Source organism: Suncus etruscus, chromosome 4 (assembly GCF_024139225.1).
Source record: "Suncus etruscus isolate mSunEtr1 chromosome 4, mSunEtr1.pri.cur, whole genome shotgun sequence".
Taxonomy (NCBI): Eukaryota; Metazoa; Chordata; class Mammalia; order Eulipotyphla; family Soricidae; genus Suncus; species Suncus etruscus.
This window is the reverse complement of record NC_064851.1, coordinates 5,520,976-5,538,067: the sequence shown is the minus strand read 5'-3', so window position 1 is coordinate 5,538,067 and position 17,092 is coordinate 5,520,976. Positions and strand designations below refer to the sequence as shown.

At 59.6% G+C, this 17,092-nt stretch overlaps 1 protein-coding gene across 1 annotated transcript; it reads right to left on the bottom strand.

Annotated features, from left to right (window-relative positions):
- Positions 1-2,439: 2,439 nt before the first annotated feature.
- On the bottom strand, positions 2,440-15,512 carry GGA1 (golgi associated, gamma adaptin ear containing, ARF binding protein 1). Its single transcript, XM_049771575.1, has 17 exons — positions 15,225-15,512; positions 12,606-12,690; positions 11,988-12,063; positions 11,316-11,414; positions 10,285-10,408; positions 10,006-10,112; positions 8,717-8,797; positions 6,958-7,098; positions 6,730-6,811; positions 6,078-6,182; positions 5,597-5,749; positions 4,182-4,246; positions 3,926-4,080; positions 3,542-3,714; positions 3,067-3,236; positions 2,852-2,962; positions 2,440-2,763 (listed from the first exon to the last, which is right to left on the bottom strand). Exons 1-17 carry the CDS (start codon positions 15,265-15,267, stop codon positions 2,653-2,655), a joined length of 1,881 nt encoding a protein of 626 aa, XP_049627532.1. The 5' UTR covers positions 15,268-15,512; the 3' UTR covers positions 2,440-2,652.
- Positions 15,513-17,092: the final 1,580 nt, after the last annotated feature.

Genomic DNA, 17,092 nt, shown 5'->3' with positions numbered 1-17,092 from the left:
CGGAATCAAACCCAGATCCCTCCACGTGCAAGGCAAATGCCCTCCTGCTGTGCTATCCCTCTCCCCCTCCCCCCGCACACAATGAATTCTTGAGATGGGATAAAATCAAGAACTTTTGTCACTGATAAAAGAGTCCCAGCTGGCGCCATGACTGGACCCCTGACCGGGAGAAGATCAGCAGGAACAAAGGCCAGGACAGGAATAGCAAAGGGCACCCCCCCCCCTTCCTCAGGCTGGCAACCTCCCTAGCAACAGAGCTAGTTCCTAAGTAGAAAGCCCCAAGTCAGCTTGGGAGAAACTTGCAACAAAGGAGACGCACACATGTGTTCCCTGGGCCCTTGTCCGTGTTGCACGTATGTGCCCAATCACATGGGCCTGCATCTCCCCTCTTGAGACGTGGACTTTCTGACTTTTGTGCTAGGCTGTGTGCTGGGGCTGTCTGCTACTAGAGGTCTGGTCTCTCCTGAGCTAATTTCTTTTTCATTTTGGCCCACACCTGGCAGCGCTCAGGGGTTCCTCCTGGCTTTGAATTCAGGAATCATTCCTGGTAGGCTCGAGGGACCCTATGGGATGCTGGGGATCGAACCCTGGTTGGCTGTGTGCGAGGCAGACGCCCTTCCCTCTGTGTTACTGCTCTACCCCATCTTGAGTCAAGTTCTCATCCCTTCCTCTAGGTTCCTTTTTTTTTTTTGGTTTTTGGGCCACACCCGGTGACACTCAGGGGTTACTCCTGGCTGTGCGCTCAGAAATGGCTCCTGGCTTGGGGGACCATCTGGGATGCCTGGAATCGAACCTCTGTCCATCCTAGACTAGCATGTGCAAGGCAAGACGCCTTACTGCTTGTGCCACCACTCCAGCCCCTTCCCATTTTTTTTTGTTTTTGGGTCACACCTGGCCGCACTCAGGAGTTACTGACTCTGCACTCAGAAGTAGCTCCTGGCAGGCTCAGGGGACCATATGAGATGTTGGGATTCAAACCAGGGTCCATCCTGTGTTGGCCACATGCAAGGCAAACGCCTTACCGCTGTGCTATTGCTCCAGCCCCCACTGGTACCCCATTTGGTCTGAGCCTGAGCAAAGTGACCCGAGCTTAGAGCCAGGAGTAAGCCCTGACCACTTGCGCTCTGGGTGTGGCCCCACCAAACAAAACTGTGCTTGTGAGAGTTTAGGGGAGAACAGAGGCGGCTGCAGGTGGGGTGGGGGTGCTGTGGGAAGCAGATGGGAAGCTGGGGAGAAGCGGGGAGTGTTAGCTTAGGCGACTTGCACCTCAACTCAGAAGTTGGGCCATCTCAGCTACAGACATGTGTCTGTGGAAAAAGGCTCCAGGTGCCAGGCTGGGGATGGGTGCCCTCACCCAGAGGCCTACAGGAGAGTGGAGGAAGAGCTTTCCTCACTCAGCATTTCCAGGTTACTGGAAAAGAGAAAATCGGGGTGCAAGGGATCCCCACCTTCCCCTGGCCCCAGGGTAGTGCCTGCAGTAGGAGGGAGGAGCTGACAGGGGGTGGGGGGCTCTTCTTTTGTTATGAATCACACCTGTTAAGGACAGGCTCCGCCCCAGTGGGTGGGGAACAATAAGCCCTGCCCAAGTGTCAACTGTGCCAGGCCCCTAGCCAGTGGGTAGGAAGAAGCAGCCCACAGCCAAGTGTGTCAGGGAGCCGGTTGGTTCGGCCCTTCTGGAATCAGGTGCTCCCAGTTCCTGGGCAAAACAGCTCTGTAGCGGCCGAGGCCAGAGTCTCAGGCCTGTGGATGCAGCAGTTCTGACGGTTGTGCGCTGGAGGAAGCGAGGAGGTGCCGTGTGTTGGGTCTTTCCAGCACGTGTCCATGCGCCCCCACAACAGCTGAGGGTCTTGGGCAACACGGCACCAGCCCTGGCCCCGAGCAAAGCCCTTTCAACCAGATTGACCCCCGTGTGAACCCAGTGCACCCTTACAGTCCTGTGTCACCCCAGAAGGGTCACCGAGCAGCAGTCCAGGAAAAATGAAGTTTATTTCCATAAATACTCCTGATCTCACGCATACCGGCCCACAGAGGCACCCAGATGACCCTGCCCCTGGCACCCCCCTGTGGCCAGCAGTCATGGCCCCCACCTCCCAGGGGGCCTAACAGACCAAGGGCCAAACGTGGGGGGAGGACACCTCAGAGGAGCCTTCCCAACTGGCCCCCCCCCCCGGAAGTGACCACAGGGCCACTGAGCAGTAAAGCAAAGAGTCAAACCAGACACCAGAGTGCAAAGAGCTGGGGGCGGGCACCAAGCCTCACCCCCTTCCTGTGGAGGCCCTAGCTGGTCCCGCCCCAGCACGGCCCCCAGTTATGGCTGGGCCTTCCCATAAGGCATCAGAGACAGGCAGGGCGGCCACACCCTGAGGGTCTGGGTGCACAGCCAAGCTTCTCCCCCCGGGACCCCAAGTCCTGCCGGGGCCTTGCAGTCCTCCCTCCCCGGCTCCAGGCTCCTCCCTGTGACCTCTCCCTGGGGTTGGCTCAGTTGGGGACCTGGGGGGTGGTCAAGTCACTTGGGGGCCACCGGAGGGAGAAGCACCAGGATGGAGGGGAGGGACAGGATGGGACCATGGGAACAGAGTCCCCCTGGGCCACCTCGGCCCCAGCGAGGCTGGACAGGGACCCCCCCCCCCTCAACCCCCCTCCTTGGCCCCTCTAGAGCCGCCCCCAGGTGTCCGGCGGGGGGAACTGGTCCACATCGCCCATCTCCGAGAAGGTCTGATCGCCCATGGTGAAAAGCAGCTTGTAGCGCAGTCGAACCTTCTCCTGCAGCAGAGAAGGTGGAAGTGTTGTGGGGGGTGTACATAAGGCACCCCCTTCCCACCATGGCGCCCAGTCCCGCCCGGCCTCTCACCTTCTGGGGGTTGGAGAGGAGCAGGACCTGGGTGATGGCCGACGGGTGGACGATGGGGTTGAAGGCAGGCAGCTCGGTGCCTGAGGGTGGCTGCAACTTTACCTTCATGGTCTGCAGAGGACAGCAGGGAGCAGAGTGTGTGTGTGGGCACGAGGGTGTCTGTGTTTTGGGAGGGCGCTGCCCACCCTGGTTGCTCTCCTGCCCCTGCGCCCCACCTTGGGGACGGCAGACTGGAACACGATGTTGCGGATGGGCTGTGGGGCGGTGCTCAGCATGGAGACCACTACCACCAGCAGGTCCGCGCGGCCGGGCAGTGGGTCCCGAGCGAAGTGGAAGAGGACACGAAAGCCATGCTGGTCGTACACGGTCACGGGCAGGATGCTGCCTGTGGGGTCAGGGGTGCAGGGGGCTGGCGGACTCGTGGGACGGCAGGCGGGATCCCCTCCGCTGAGCTTCGGTGACCCTGGGCCTGGCCACCCACTTCAGGGGACTCCAAGGGTGATGGAATCCCGCCCACGCCTGAGACATGGGGCCCAGGGCGGCAGGTCCCACCTTTGCTGGGCTCAGGGTCCTCACCCCATGGCGTTCCCCCATCCTCTGGCCAGGGACCCCCTAACCAAGTGACCCTGAGTGACAGAGCAGCCCTGGAGGGAACGGGGGGACAAGCCTGGGTGCCCCCTTCCCGCTCACTGGGCTTGATGGATTCCAGGGGCACAGTGATGTGGGCCAACGAGAGCTCGGCTGGCTGTGGGGGACACACAGGCTCTGGGGATCCCGAGAGAAGTTGGCCAGGGGCAACACCACAGCTGCTCTTGTTCTGCAGGTCCCGGAGCGTGAGGCGGGGTGCAGGCTGCTGCTTCTCCCTGCGGGGCAAGTCTGGGTTTCTCCTGGATCCCACAGGGGACACGGGGTCTCCCCTGCCTCCCTACTGCTGTCTGGGGTGTTGACTGGGCTCACACATGTGGAGCGAGGGAGAGGGCGGGGCACCCTTTCTCCAACTCTGCTCCGGAAACAGTCTGGAACCCCCTCCCCAAGCCTCTGGGGGTCCCCCTAAGGTGGCCAGGTGGCCCTTACCACCGAACTTGCTGGGACTCAGGAGGCAAGGACTGCTGTAGGAGGGTCTTTCCAAGGAGGTCCAGGTCGTCCAAGGCGCTGCTGGCCGGCGGGGGTGTTGGTGCAGGGGCTCTGCCGGCGCCTTCGTGGGCAGGGGCCTCGGGGCCTTCGGAGGACTGTAAGGCAGGGGTGTGGTGGGTCTCATGCCTGCCCCTTCCCTCCCGACAAAGGAGGTGCGGGGGTCCCCCGGCATGCCCCTCGCTCGAAGCTGTCCTACCTGGAAACTATGCCAGCCCGCACCGTCCAGACTGGGCCCTGAGGGGGGCGTGGGGTCGCTCAGGCCTGTGGGGTGCACAGGGGAGGGATGTCAATTGCCGGATGTTCCCGGCTTCTTGCTGTTCTCCTTGGAGGGAATCAGGCAGTACGGGCACAACAGGGAGGAGGCCTGGTCACGCCTCCTTTGGTTCGGGACGCCAAATACCCTGCCATCCCACTGGGCCAGAGCCCCAACAGCCTGGGCTTGACTCAGCCCTGGCGCGGGCACCCCCCAGCATTCTCCAATGGGCAGAAGGCGAGACTCACACCAGCCAAGCGGGCCCCACTGGCACTTCCTATTCCCACACGTTCTTAGCTTCCAGGAAAAGGCCCTGGACGTGGGAACCTCCAAGTCGGAAGTTCAAGAGGGCAGCTGGGCCACAGGGTCACAGCCATGGGCAGGGGTCACACCTCCAAACCTCCAACCACGGCCCTGCACCTGCATGCCCCACTCAGCCTGGATCTTGGGCAGAGGGACTGAGGGTGATGAAACCCAAGACAGGAGAGAACCGGTGGCTGGCCTGTCCCCCACTCATCTCCCAGTGCCCATTTCTGGCTGAGGGTACAAGGGTCCTATCTCCTCCCACTCTGGCCCTTTCCAAGCCTGGCATCCACGTGCATACAGGAGGCCAAGGCCAGCCCTAGGATCAGCTCGGTGATGTGAGCCCTGCAGCTTGCAGGCCCCCAAAAGTTCTCCAGGACAAGCACCTGCCCGCTAGTGAAGCTGCTAGTTTCAACCCTGCTGGGTCCCACGTGTGGGATCAGGAAGTGGGGAAGGAAGGCACAGGCCACAGCACAGGAGTTTAGGGGGTACCTGGGGCCCTCAGGAAGGCCAGAGTTTAACTGTGGGGTGAGGGTGATGTGCCAGGGGTGGGAAAGTGAGGCACAGCTTTTCTCAACATCATCCCCATGGTGTACCCCCACAGATGGCCTGCATGTCTGTCTATCCCCCTTGGATGGCCTGTATGTCTGTCTGTCCTTCCGAAGGCAGCTGGAAGTTGTGAGACCCTGCCTGCTTCTTGTGTTCAGTCAGGGCTATCTGGGGACAGACAGGAAGACCCGCAGGTGCCTGGGGGAGCCGGGGCTTCTGGAGGGGCCCTCAGTTGCTGTCCCCCAGGACCAGGGAGGGCAGTCATGGAAGGGTTGGAGGTGATGGCAGCAGGTGCTCCTTTCTCTACCCACTCACCCGAACAACTCTGGACTCAAAAATCTTCCTCACTTTCCTCAGTCCGCCAGAGCCGAGGCATGGCCGGCCCAGGCAGGTCCCTGCGTCAGACTGTGCGAGTAACACTGTGCCCTGCATGCCAATGGTGGCATGCCAACAGTGGTCCAGGTGGGGCCCCTCCGCCATCCCTCCGAGGCCCCAGCTCTCCTCACCCAGTGACATGAGCTCGTCGTCCAGCAGGGAGACAGAGGTGCTGGGCTGGTCAGGGCTGGAGGGGTCTGAGAGTCGGGGGGGCACAGCTGGGTAGGAGGTGCCTGCGGGAGGCAGGTCCAGGCCCGACAAGTCCAACAAGGCAGAGGAGCTGCCTGGAGGTGAGGGTGAGAGAGGGTTAAGACCGGTCTTGGGGGAGGCCTAGAGAAGCCTGGCACCCCTGGAATTGGGGGCCCTGTTTCCAGACTCTTCCCGCCATGGCCCCCCCCTCAGGTTCCGGGCCCTGTACCTGGCCCATGGATCCTTGTGTCCAGGAGATAGGCCCCTCTGCAGCTCCCCTGCACCCCAAGAACGTGTCTGCAGCCTCCCCAGCCAGCCTGGGGCACCTGATCCCCTGCCTGGCCTGCACCAACTGTTGCTGGTGCTCCCCACGCATCGCCCCGCAATGTTGACGGGGCTCCAGTCTGCCCACTCGCTGCTCACCGGGGATGGCCGCCGCTGCTTCGCCGTTCACCTCCTCGCCCCGCACCAGCTGCTTGTACAGGTTGATGGCCTGCGTGAGGCTGTCGTTGGCCTGCAGGATCTCCGCTGGAAAAGGGAGGCTGTAAGGGCGTGTGGGGGCCAGCCGGGTGTACGGCTCTGTTGCCTTCAGCATCCCCTTGGCATGGCCACCCCCATGTTGCCTGAGCCTTGTCCCCAAGGCTCTAAACCCTGTCTCCCCTCATTGGTACCAACTGGGGAGTAGGCCAATGGCCTGTTCAGGTGTTCCCCCTGCCACAGCAGCTGGGGGTCCTACAGTGGAGCTTGGGCCCTGCCTCATCCTGTCCTCACTAGGACCCAGGCCTTCCTGACCTGGGGGTGGGCATAGAGCGACAGGAGTGCTGAGTCAGGAGGGAGCGCCGGGCCCTGCCACCTCCCAGAGCCCAGCCCGGGAATGGGGACAATTTCCCCTCCCTGCAGACTGGGGTGGACCCACAGTGGGGCTCTGAAGCCTCCAGGAAAGAAACCTAAGGTCAGGAGGAGCGGGGTGCCCCCTAGGGGTGGCTGTGCCAAACTGCAGGGCCAAGTGCAGGAGTGGAGGGGAAGGGGCAGGAGGTGGTGGAGGGGGGAGAGGAGGGCTTCTCCCAGGACACACCTAAAGCCTCATCATTGTCTTCCGTGTCGCTGGCCAGCCGGAAGAGAGTGGGCCGCATCCGTTCACAGCGCTGGTACAGTTCCTGATGGCAATGTGCAGTGGAGGGGGGTGTCAGGGTGCGATGGGTAGGAGCTGCCTGGTGGAGTGGAGCAGGGGCAGGGGCAGTACCAGGGGGTGGAGCCTGGGGGCGTGGCTAGGGGGTGGGGGTTGAGGGTAGGTGGGTGGCACCTTCATGAGCTCCTCGCTGCTCTGCCCTGCGCTGCCACCCTGGCTGTGGTTCATCACCATCTCCGTGAGCAGCTTCACGTTGTTGTTCACTTCCTCGATGGCGCTCACCCGCTTGGAGATCTTTTCCATCCGTTTCTGGTCCTATGGGGACACAGCACGCCTGCTCTCAGGGCTGGGGGCCCCAGATGGCCCCGATGGGCACTGCCAGCCCAGGGCACCTGCTGCCAGCTGGCCTTGCCTCACACCCTCCCTCCTGCTGTGGCACCTCTTCTAGCCAGGACCTGGGCTGCTGTGGGGAGGCAAGGGGAGCCCTGGACAGGATTCCGGGGGGCCCAACACTTCCAGTACCCAGTTTGCCCCTCGACGGCCCTGGTTCCACTCCAGCACCTCTCCTGTGTGAGAATGGACCTGGTACAAGCCTGATGCCCCTTGCAGGGTCTCAATGGCGCTCGGGGTCTGGAGAAGCACTGGAGGAGGGGAGTCTGGTTTCCCCAAATCCCCTTCCCACCACCCCCCTCCTTGAGTAAGGAAAACGGGGTGTAGAGGACACAATCACACACACACACACACCCAAATCCCCTTCCCACAACCCCCCTCCTTGAGTAAGGAAAATGGGGGGAGGAGGGGAGTCTGGTTTCCCCAAATCCCCTTCCCACCACCCCCCTCCTTGAGTAAGGAAAACGGGGTGTAGAGGACACAATCACACACACACACAAACACACACACAAATCCCCTTCCCACGACCCCCCTCCTTGAGTAAGGAAAACGGGGTGTAGAGGACACACACACACACACACCCCCACACACACACACTCTACCCCTCTTGCTTGCCCCTCTGAGCCTGCTACACACACACACACACTCTACCCCTCTCGCTTGCCCCTTTGAGCCTGCTGCCTCTGCTTACACAAACTGGGGCTCAAACCCTTGTCTGGACTACAGGTCTCTGGCTGCTGCTGGCCTGGTTTGATTTGTGTGTCACACCCAGTGATGATCAGGGGCTACTCCTGGCTCTACACTCAGGGAATCACTCCTGGCAGTGCTCAGGCTACCATGTGAGAATGACGGGGATTGAACCCAGGTCAGCCGTGTGCAAGACATTGCCCTCACCACTCTAACACCCTGACATGGCTCTGCTTCTATATTTTGGTTCTGGTATCACATCTGGCAGTGCTCGTGAATCATTTCCCTGGTGCTAACTGGACCCTGCGGTGCCTGGGGTTGAAGTCCACTTCCGAAGGGCAAAGCACTCTCGCTCCCTCTGTCCTGTGGCTGGCTCCTGTCATGCGCAACAAGCAGCCGAGGTGAGATCCACTTCCTTTCAGTACACACACACACACACACACACACATACATGTGGGTACAAAGACCTTCTTCACCTTGGGGTCACACACAGCAGTGTCCAGGGCTTAGGCCTGGTAGGACTCAGGGGCCCCACGCATAGTGCCAGGGATGGAACTCAGGACAACTGTATGCAGGGTACTCGGGCCCAGAAAAATCTATCTTGTAAAGCAGGAAATGCGTGCGGGCCAGGAAGGTGGCTCAAGGGGCAGAGCAACTGCCTGCAGATGCAGTGTTATACATAGGCTCCCCTGTACCACCAGGAATGTTCCTAGGGGATGCCAAGTAAATGTCTCACAGAGTAACGAGGAGCTTGTCTGCCAGGCAGAAAGTGGGCCTGGACGGGTGACCCCACTGCGGGTCAAATCTCCCCAGACTCTTGTGCCCCCTTGGGTAGCGGCCCTTTGTTGGAAATCACCTCTTGCACCATGTCCTTGATGAGCTTGTTGGCGGCTCGTAGATCCTCAGGGTGTGAGCTCTTGAGCAGGCGTGCCAGCATCTACAGGAACAGGCAGGGGGTAAGGGGGGGGGGGGGCTGTGTCACAAGGTGCCCTGTTCCTTAGAGGGATCAGGAGAAGACCCCAACCACACAGGAAGACAGGCTGCATCTGAGACCCCATTTCTCTCCCCTTGGACTGGACTGGCAGAGAAGAACATGTGAAATCTTTATCTTTGGAGCTGGAGAGAGAGAACAGCGGTAAGGCATTTGCTTTGCATGCTCCAGACCCAGGAGAGACCCAGTTCAATTCCCAGCATGTCATATGGTCCCTGAGCCTGCCAGGAGCAATTTCTGTTTTTTTTTTTTTTTTTTTTTTGGGGGGGGGGGGGAGGCCACACCTGGTGACACTCAGGGGCTACTCTTGGCTATGAGCTTAGAAATTGCTCCTGGCTTGGGAGACCATATGATGGGATGCCAGGGAATTGAACCGTGGTCCGTCCTAGGTCAGCCATGCGCAAGGCAAATGGCCTACTGCTGTACCACCATTCCGGCCCCACAGGAGCGATTTTCTTTTTTTTGGTTTTTGGGTCACACCCGGTGGTGCTAAGGGGTTACTCCTAGCTCTGTACTCAGAAATCACTCCTGGCAGACTTGGGGGACCATATGGGATGCCGAGATTTGAACCGCCCTGTACTGGCCATGTACAAGGTAAACGCCTTACCGCTGTGCCAGTGCTCCAGCCCCCAGGAGCAATTTATGAGCCTGTGCTGAGGAGTAACCCTTGAACCCCTCTGGGTGTGGCCCCAAAAAACCCAAAAAGGAATAAAACAAAACAAAATCTTTATCTTTGTTTTTTGAGCATGCCTGGCAATGTTTAAGGGTTACCTCCTAACTCTGTACTCAGGAATTACTCCTGGAAGGCTCAAGGGACCACATGGGATGCCAGGAATGGAACCTGGGTCAGCCTTGTGCAAGGCAAACACCCTCCTGCTGTGCTGCGCTATGCCTCATGAAGGTGCTTGGGGAACCATATGAAATGGCAGGATCAAATCCAGATTGGCCACATGCAAGGCAATGCCTTCCCTGCTGTATTATTGATCCGACTGGACCCCTGACCCAACTCCCATTAGTCTTCATTTTTATCTTTGTGCATTTGGGAAGAGGGGACTCAAGAAGGGAAAGGCCTGAGCTACGTACGATCCATGTCTCAGGCCAGGTCTGGGATGGGGAAGCCCCCGTCACCGCCTGAAGGGCTTGGGGCAGCCTACCTTGGATTTCTCCTCATCCTCGAAGATGACATTTTTGGGCCGGGGAGGAGGCTGGGAGAAGGCTGTGGTGGCGTCCTCGGGAAGCTTGGGGTCGACCTTCACGATCCCTGGAGAGAGGTGTGGGCATGCTGGGTGGGGGGCAGGGAGCAGGGCAGAGGGTGGAGGACCCACAGCTGTCCAACCAAGTCGGGTCATGCAGGGTAAGAAGCCTGGCCGGGCACCCTTCTTTCGAGCGCCCCACTGAGCTCGAGGCAGCCAGGGAGCGGGCGCCGGGCTCACCCTGCTTCTTCAGCATCTGGTAGGCCTCGGCGATCTTCACCTCCTCGGGCAGGCCCACCGTCCAGCTGTATAGCAGCTCCAGGATTTTGTTCTTCACATTCTCGGACGTGCGCAAACCCAGGTACTGCAGGGCCAGAGGAGGGGAGGGCAGGGCAGGGGAGGGCAGGGCAGAGGCAAGAAGGCATTTAAGTTTGAGAAGGCCTGGACGGCCACCTCCGCAAGACTCTGTGGGAGCCTTCTCCAACCCCTCGCCCTATGACCTCAGTTTCCCCACTTATTAAGTGAGGGTGTGTGTGTGTGTGTCAGCAGTGGCACTGTGGAGGGCTCAGAGCTGGCACAGGCTGGGCCCCAGGAGGGAGGATGGAGGAGCTTCTGGGCATGGAAGGCTCAGGTTTGGTGTCACTGAGCTGGGAAAGGCACGACTGTTTCTCTCCCCCAACCCTGTCACCTCAGGGGGAAATGGAGGTGCTTTCTTTATTTTTCTGGTTTTTTTGGGGGGGGAGCTATACCCAGCGATGCTCAGGAGTTACTCGTGGCTCTGAGCTTGGGAATCACTCCTGACAGGCTCAGGGAATGCTATGGGATGCCGGGTATCAAACCCAGGTCAGTCGTGTTTGAGGCAAAAGCCCTCCCAGCTGTGCTATGGCTCTGGACATAATGGGCATAACCAGCAGTGCTGGTTAGGGGCCCGGTCTGAGGGCATAAAGAGCCTCAGTTCAGGGATTCTGGAGACCACCTTTCTTGGCTTTGTTGGTTTGGGGCCACACCCACAGTGCTCAGGGACCATATGGGATGCTTGTGGGACACTATAGGATGTCGGGGATTGAGTCTGGGTGTCCTCCCTGCTGTGCTATTGCTCAGACCCCTAAGACCACCCTTGTGAGGTGGGAGGGGGACCCTCTGCTGGAGAACTGGGGGGAAGGGGCTCAAACCAGAGCAGCAGTGCATGTCCCTCATATCCTGCAAAGTGCCTCCATCCCAGACCCGCTGGGCCGGGCTCCCCTGGCACAGGCAGGGGGACAAGCACCCACCTTGGGCGATACCACTTTGATGAGCTCATTGAGGAATCGGAACTTGCCCACCTCGTCGTGAAACCTCTTCCCACAGCTCTTCATGCACGTCTCCAGGACCTGGGGTGCCAGGGGTGGGTGAGGGAGGGAAGGAAAGGGGTCCTAAGGGGCATATAGGATGACGGGGCAGCGACTGGGCCCCAGACCCCAGAGCTGCTCCAGGAGCCACCCACACAGGCCAGCCATACCCATGACACTCATAATCATTTTGCTCACTTTCTCCCCGAATTTCACCTTCAACCACCCCTGAAAGCAGAGATTTCCTCCTGCAAAGCCTCAAGGACACACAAACTATGCGTCCCAGAAGTGGTGATCCGAGGGGAAACGCACAAGCACACGCACACGCACGCACAATCCCCACCCGCAAACCAGCTCTAGTGACTGAAAGTCAGCGCTGCTGCAGGCCCTGGTGCTATAAGAAGGGACACATTTGGGGCACCCTGGCTTGGTGGGGGTGGAGACGGTGCTGGCCCGTCCAGAGTCCCTGCAGAATTGTGCACGCTTGTCCCTGCTGCAGATGGCAGGGGACAATTCACCCCTATAAGGAGACTAACTATGGGGTGTGTGTGTGGGGCTGGCCTGGTTTCTGAGCCAGACGGGACCCCCAAGGCCCCAGAGTGGCCGGCACCTCACCGTCAGGGCCTGGACAGCCTCCCACTCCTGCGGAGACTGGATCTTGTGCGCCAACAGCCGGGTGGCGAGAGGAGGCCTGGGGGAAACAGGGTGGAGATGGGATGGCTGAAGTCCCCTGTGCACCCAGACCACAAGGCCAGGTGGGGAGGGGGGAAGGAGGGCATGGCGGCATGCCGGGTGTGGGAATAGGGGGAACAGGGACCCCAACACAGGCGTGTGTCTCCAAGATGCAGCTGGGGACACAGAGATGAAGCTGCTGGCAAGAATGGGGCTCACACCCCCAGCAGTGTGACCCCAAGTGGGCACACATCGAGGGCAGCACCCAGAACCTACTTAGGGCTCAGCTGACTCAAAGCACCCAAAGGCCCTGACCAAACAGCCCAGCATGTGCGTGAGGCCAACAGTGTAGGTGCTGCAGAGTCGGCCTGACTGCCCCCTCAATCACACCTGGAGGGGTTCTAGCGCAGGGCTGGGATCACTGCCACCCTGGGCAGTGTTTGTGCCCTGAATCTAGGTATGATCTCCCAGGAAATGGGCCCAGCAAACCTAACCTGTCTCCCTTAGATGAGACCCTGGCGCCTTCTGTGATCCCCAAGGGCCCCGCAGGGAGGCACGTACCCCTCAAAGTCCTCGTTGAGCTGCTCACAGAAGCCGTTGATGCTGGCCCAGTTGAACTCCTTGTTCAGGGGATTGGTGGCTTTGTCTGGAGGAGAGACAGAGGGGCTTGAAGCTGGGAGTAGGGGTGTGCCTGAGTCCAGGAAGGGAAAGTCCTCCTCGATGCTGAGAGGAGTGCTGAGAGGACCCCCTACTCTACTCCTCCTACCTCAGTCCTGCAGCAAGGCCCATGTCCCTGGCCCTCTCAGTCTGCCCCAGAAATGAATTTAGGGGCACAATTCTCAGGAACCTGGCTGAGAAGAGAGGTCTGGGAGGGGAAAAGCATCTCCTCTTAGCCCATGCTGCCCTCTAGGGGCTGGGAAGTGGGACAAGGAAGGACTCAGAGCACTGGAAAAGATGGGGCCCGGGAGACTGCCTGGAAGAGGCAACTTAGCAGGGCCAGGAGGTCTCGAAATGCCCCTAACAGAGTGGCTGAGGAGAAATGTGTGGCTACAGAGCCATAGCGGGGCAGGAAGGCCTGGGAAAAAGTGGGGACAGGAGTGGGGGTGGACTCTTCTCCCTCAGGAACTCTTAAGGCTCCTCCAGGAAGCCCACAAGGTCAGCTTTCCTGAGTCCCTCAGATCTGGTCGTGACCATGTTCCAGCCAATGGGACCAAACAATGAGGGATGGAGGGAGGGGTTTTCAAATCAGAAACAGAGGCAGGAGCACTGTCTCACATACCGCTGACCCTGGTTGGATCCCCAGCATTCCATAGGGTTTCCGAGACTGGCCAGGAGTGATCCCTGAGCACTGAGCCTGGAGTCAGCCCTGAGCACTGCCAGGTGTGGTCCCAAAACAAAAACAAATGTGCCACAGATCAAGGGGCAGTGGCAAGGGACAGAGAAGTGGGGTTACAGATGGGAGGAAACCAGGTCAGCGAGTCAAGACACAACAGGTACATTTGGGGTGTCTGCATGGTGGTGGGCCCCTGACAGCCATCCATCCATCCATCCATTCATTCATCATCCCCAGCTTCCAGAAAGACTGATGGCCTCCCCACATGCAGCCCAAGGCCAGGAGGGGCAGCACAAACTGAACCCAACTCTGCAAAGACCCTTGGATCTGGGAACACAAGGTCCTGTCAGCCCCCACCCCCTCAGTAAGTGGCTGTTCCAGTCTTGGGCTCCACTTGGGGACCAGGACCCCAGCTGGAGAAGACAAAAGGGGTCCGGGGTAGCTACTAGGAGGACCCTGAAACAGGAACAGGAAGTTCCCTACAATGTGGGCACATGATGGGGCCTGGGCCGGCCTGAGTCAGGGTCCAGGAGGAAGATCAGGGGCCTCAGGAGACAGCCCATGTGACCCCTGCACGTGGCTCTGACACCCTGCTGCTCAGGCCTGTCCCTGTCTCACCTCTACCTTCAAACACACACACACACACAGGGACTTCAGGACAGGGCCCCACACTGTCACCCTGTGTGACCCTCCAATGAGCTCCTTCAAGCAGAGGGCTGATCATTTTGAATGGAAGGAGAATCAGGTCCACAAGCACTAGGAGTGGAATGGGGAAGGAAGGGCCTAGTCCCAGACTGGGAACCCTGCCAGGGGGGCCCCCACAAGCAGCCCCAAGGGCCCCACACTTGTGGATTCTAAAACAGGCTTGTTGGCCTGAGGATAGGGATGGGACTCTCCCCACTGCCTCTCCCTGGGCAGACCAGCCCTCCCTCAACTCCCCAGAAGAGCAGCTTTTTATAAAAGGACTCAGGAAAACATCAAGTCCCCCTGGCCTTGCTGTATGTATGCCCAGGGCTGCCCGCCAGAGCTGGCCAAAGGCCTGGGGAAGCCAGGCGAGGGGTCTGAGAAGTTAGGGCTTAGAGTTGGGGGTCAGGGGGTCGGTAAGGCCTGGGCAGTGGGAAGCTGTGTGTGTCTGAAGACAAGGGAAAGGGAGGGATTCCCTAAGAAAACTGCAATCTGGGGGGAGGGGGGGTGTCTCACAGTCTTGGGGGGAATCCCAGAATTTGATCCCCAAATGTTCTGTGGAGGTGCAAACAGACCAAATCAGAGACCCCCTACTTGGGCAGGGAGAGGAGAGGAGCAGTGCTGGGGGGGGGGGTGTCCGAGAACCTGGCGTGAGCGTCTGTCCCCCCAAGGCTCCCTCCTGGACCCCAGGAAAGGGTTCAAGGCCGCTGGCCGGCCCGGGTGTGTGTTTGTGTCTGTCCCCTCGAGCTTGAGGTCCGGGGGTCGGGGCCCCCCAGTGTGTGTGTGTGATTGTCCGTCCGAACTCGGGGTCCGGATGTTGGGGCCACCCAGCAATCGATGGGTGACGTGTGTGTGTATGAGTGTGAGACTGATCCCCCTCGACCTCGGACCCTGAGGGTCTAGGGGCCCCCCAACAACCGATGAGGTGGGCAGCGCCGGGGCCCAGGGTAGATCTGCCTGCACGGGCCGGCCGAGGGGGGCTGCCTCCACCCCGCCAGGGTCCGGGGCACAAAACTCGGGGCGCCGCCCCTCGGGGGGACCTTGGGCGGGGCGTGAGTGAGGAGGGGGCGCCCCGTCCCCCGCCCCCGCCGGCTGGGGGCCCGCCTTGTGCCCCCCGGTTCCGGTTCCGGTGCGGCCCGGCGCCCCTGCGGGACGACACTCACTGATCCGCGCCTCCAGGGTCTCCGGCTCCATGGCGGGCTCCATCGGCCACGGGCGCCCGGGCTCGGCGCCGCCCTCGGCCGCCGCTTAAAGGGGCGACAACGTCCCCGGCACCATAGAGACGCGGGCGGGCGGGCCTAGAGCGCCCCGTGCCGCCCGCCGCGGCCTAGAGCGCCCCCTTCCGGGCCGGCCCTGCGTGTCGGGAGACCTACGTCTCGGGCGGGCTCCTCCCCTCCGGCCTCCCGCGTTCCCGGCGCAACGGCGGCGGAGGAAGCGTCGGAGCCCGTGGGGTAGAGGGCGGCGCTATGGAAACACCCCGAGGACGCTCTAACTCGTCCCTGCGTCACGGGGAAGCGCGCAACCGCTTCCGGAAGAAAGCGCGGCGGCCATGTTGCTGAGGGGCGCCTTGGGGGCTACTTCCGGCGCACAATGTAGATGACACTTCCGGCGCGCCCTGCGTACGTCACTTCCGCTGGCATGCTCTTTAGAGGGGCTTGGCTCTTAAAGGGCCCGTGATGATGATGTCGGTGGCGCGGGTGAAATGGACAAGTCTGGTGGGGCGGAGAGATAGCATGGAGGTAGGGCGTTTGCATTGCATGTCGAAGGATGGGGGTTCGAATCCCGCCATCCCAGATGATTACCCTGAAACTGCCAGGAGCGATTTCTGAGTTATAGAGCCAGGAGGAACTCCTGAGCGCTGCCGGTGTGACCCAAAAACAAAAACAAAAACAAAAATTAAGAAATAAAAAATAGGCGGTGGCGCTGGAGGTAAGGTGCCTGCCTTGCCTGCGCTAGCCTAGGACGGACCTTGGTTCGATCCCCCGGCATCCCATATGGTCCCCCAAGAAGCCAGGAGCAACTTCTGAGCGCATAGCCAGGAGTAACCCCTGAGCGTCACAGGGTGTGGCCCAAAAACCAAAAAAAAAAAAAAAAAAAAAAAAAAAGAAATAAAAAATAGGGGCCGGGCGGTGGCGCTAGAGGTAAGGTGCCTGCCTTGCCTGCGCTAGCCTAGGACGGACCGCGGTTCGATCCCCCGGCGTCCCATATGGTCCCCTAAGAAGCCAGGAGCGACTTCTGTGCGCATAGCCAGGAGTAACCCCTGAGCGTCACAGGGTGTGGCCCAAAAAACAAAAAACAAAAAAAAAAAGAAATAAAAAATAGGGGGCCGGAGAGATAGCATGGAGGTAAGGCGCTTGCCTTGCATGCAGAAAGACGGTGGTTCGAATCCCAGCATCCCATATGGTCCTCCGTGCCTGCCAGGGGCGATTTCTGAGCATAGAGCCAGAAGTAACCCCTGAGCGCTGCCAGGTGTGACCCCCCCAAAAAAACAAAACAAAACAAAAAAGAAATGAAGAGCTTACTAAATTTTCTGCTAGTGCTTCAATGAATTCATTGGGAATCAATAATTTTCAAAAATATTCTTTCCTTTCTCTTCCATCTCTTTAGATTTTCTTTCAATTTTCTATTTAAAAAAAAATAATAATAACATGGGCCCGGAGAGATAGCACAGCGGCATTTGCCTTGCAAGCAGCCGATCCAGGACCCAAGGTGGTTGGTTCGAATCTCGGTGTCCCATATGGTCCCCCTGTGCCTGCCAGGAGCTATTTCTGAGCAGACAGCCAGGAGTGACCCCTGAGCACCGCCGGGTGTGGCCCAAAAACCAAAATAAATAAATAAATAAATAAATAAATAACATGTTGCTTTTGGTCTCCGTAAAAATGTATGATTATCAGTTATGTCAACTATGTAATGCATTTTCTTTTTTTTTTTTTTTTTTGGTTTTTCGGGCCACACCCGTTTGATGCGCAGGGGTTACTCCTGGCTAAGTGCTCAGAAATTGCCCCTGGCTTGGGGGGGACCATATGGGACG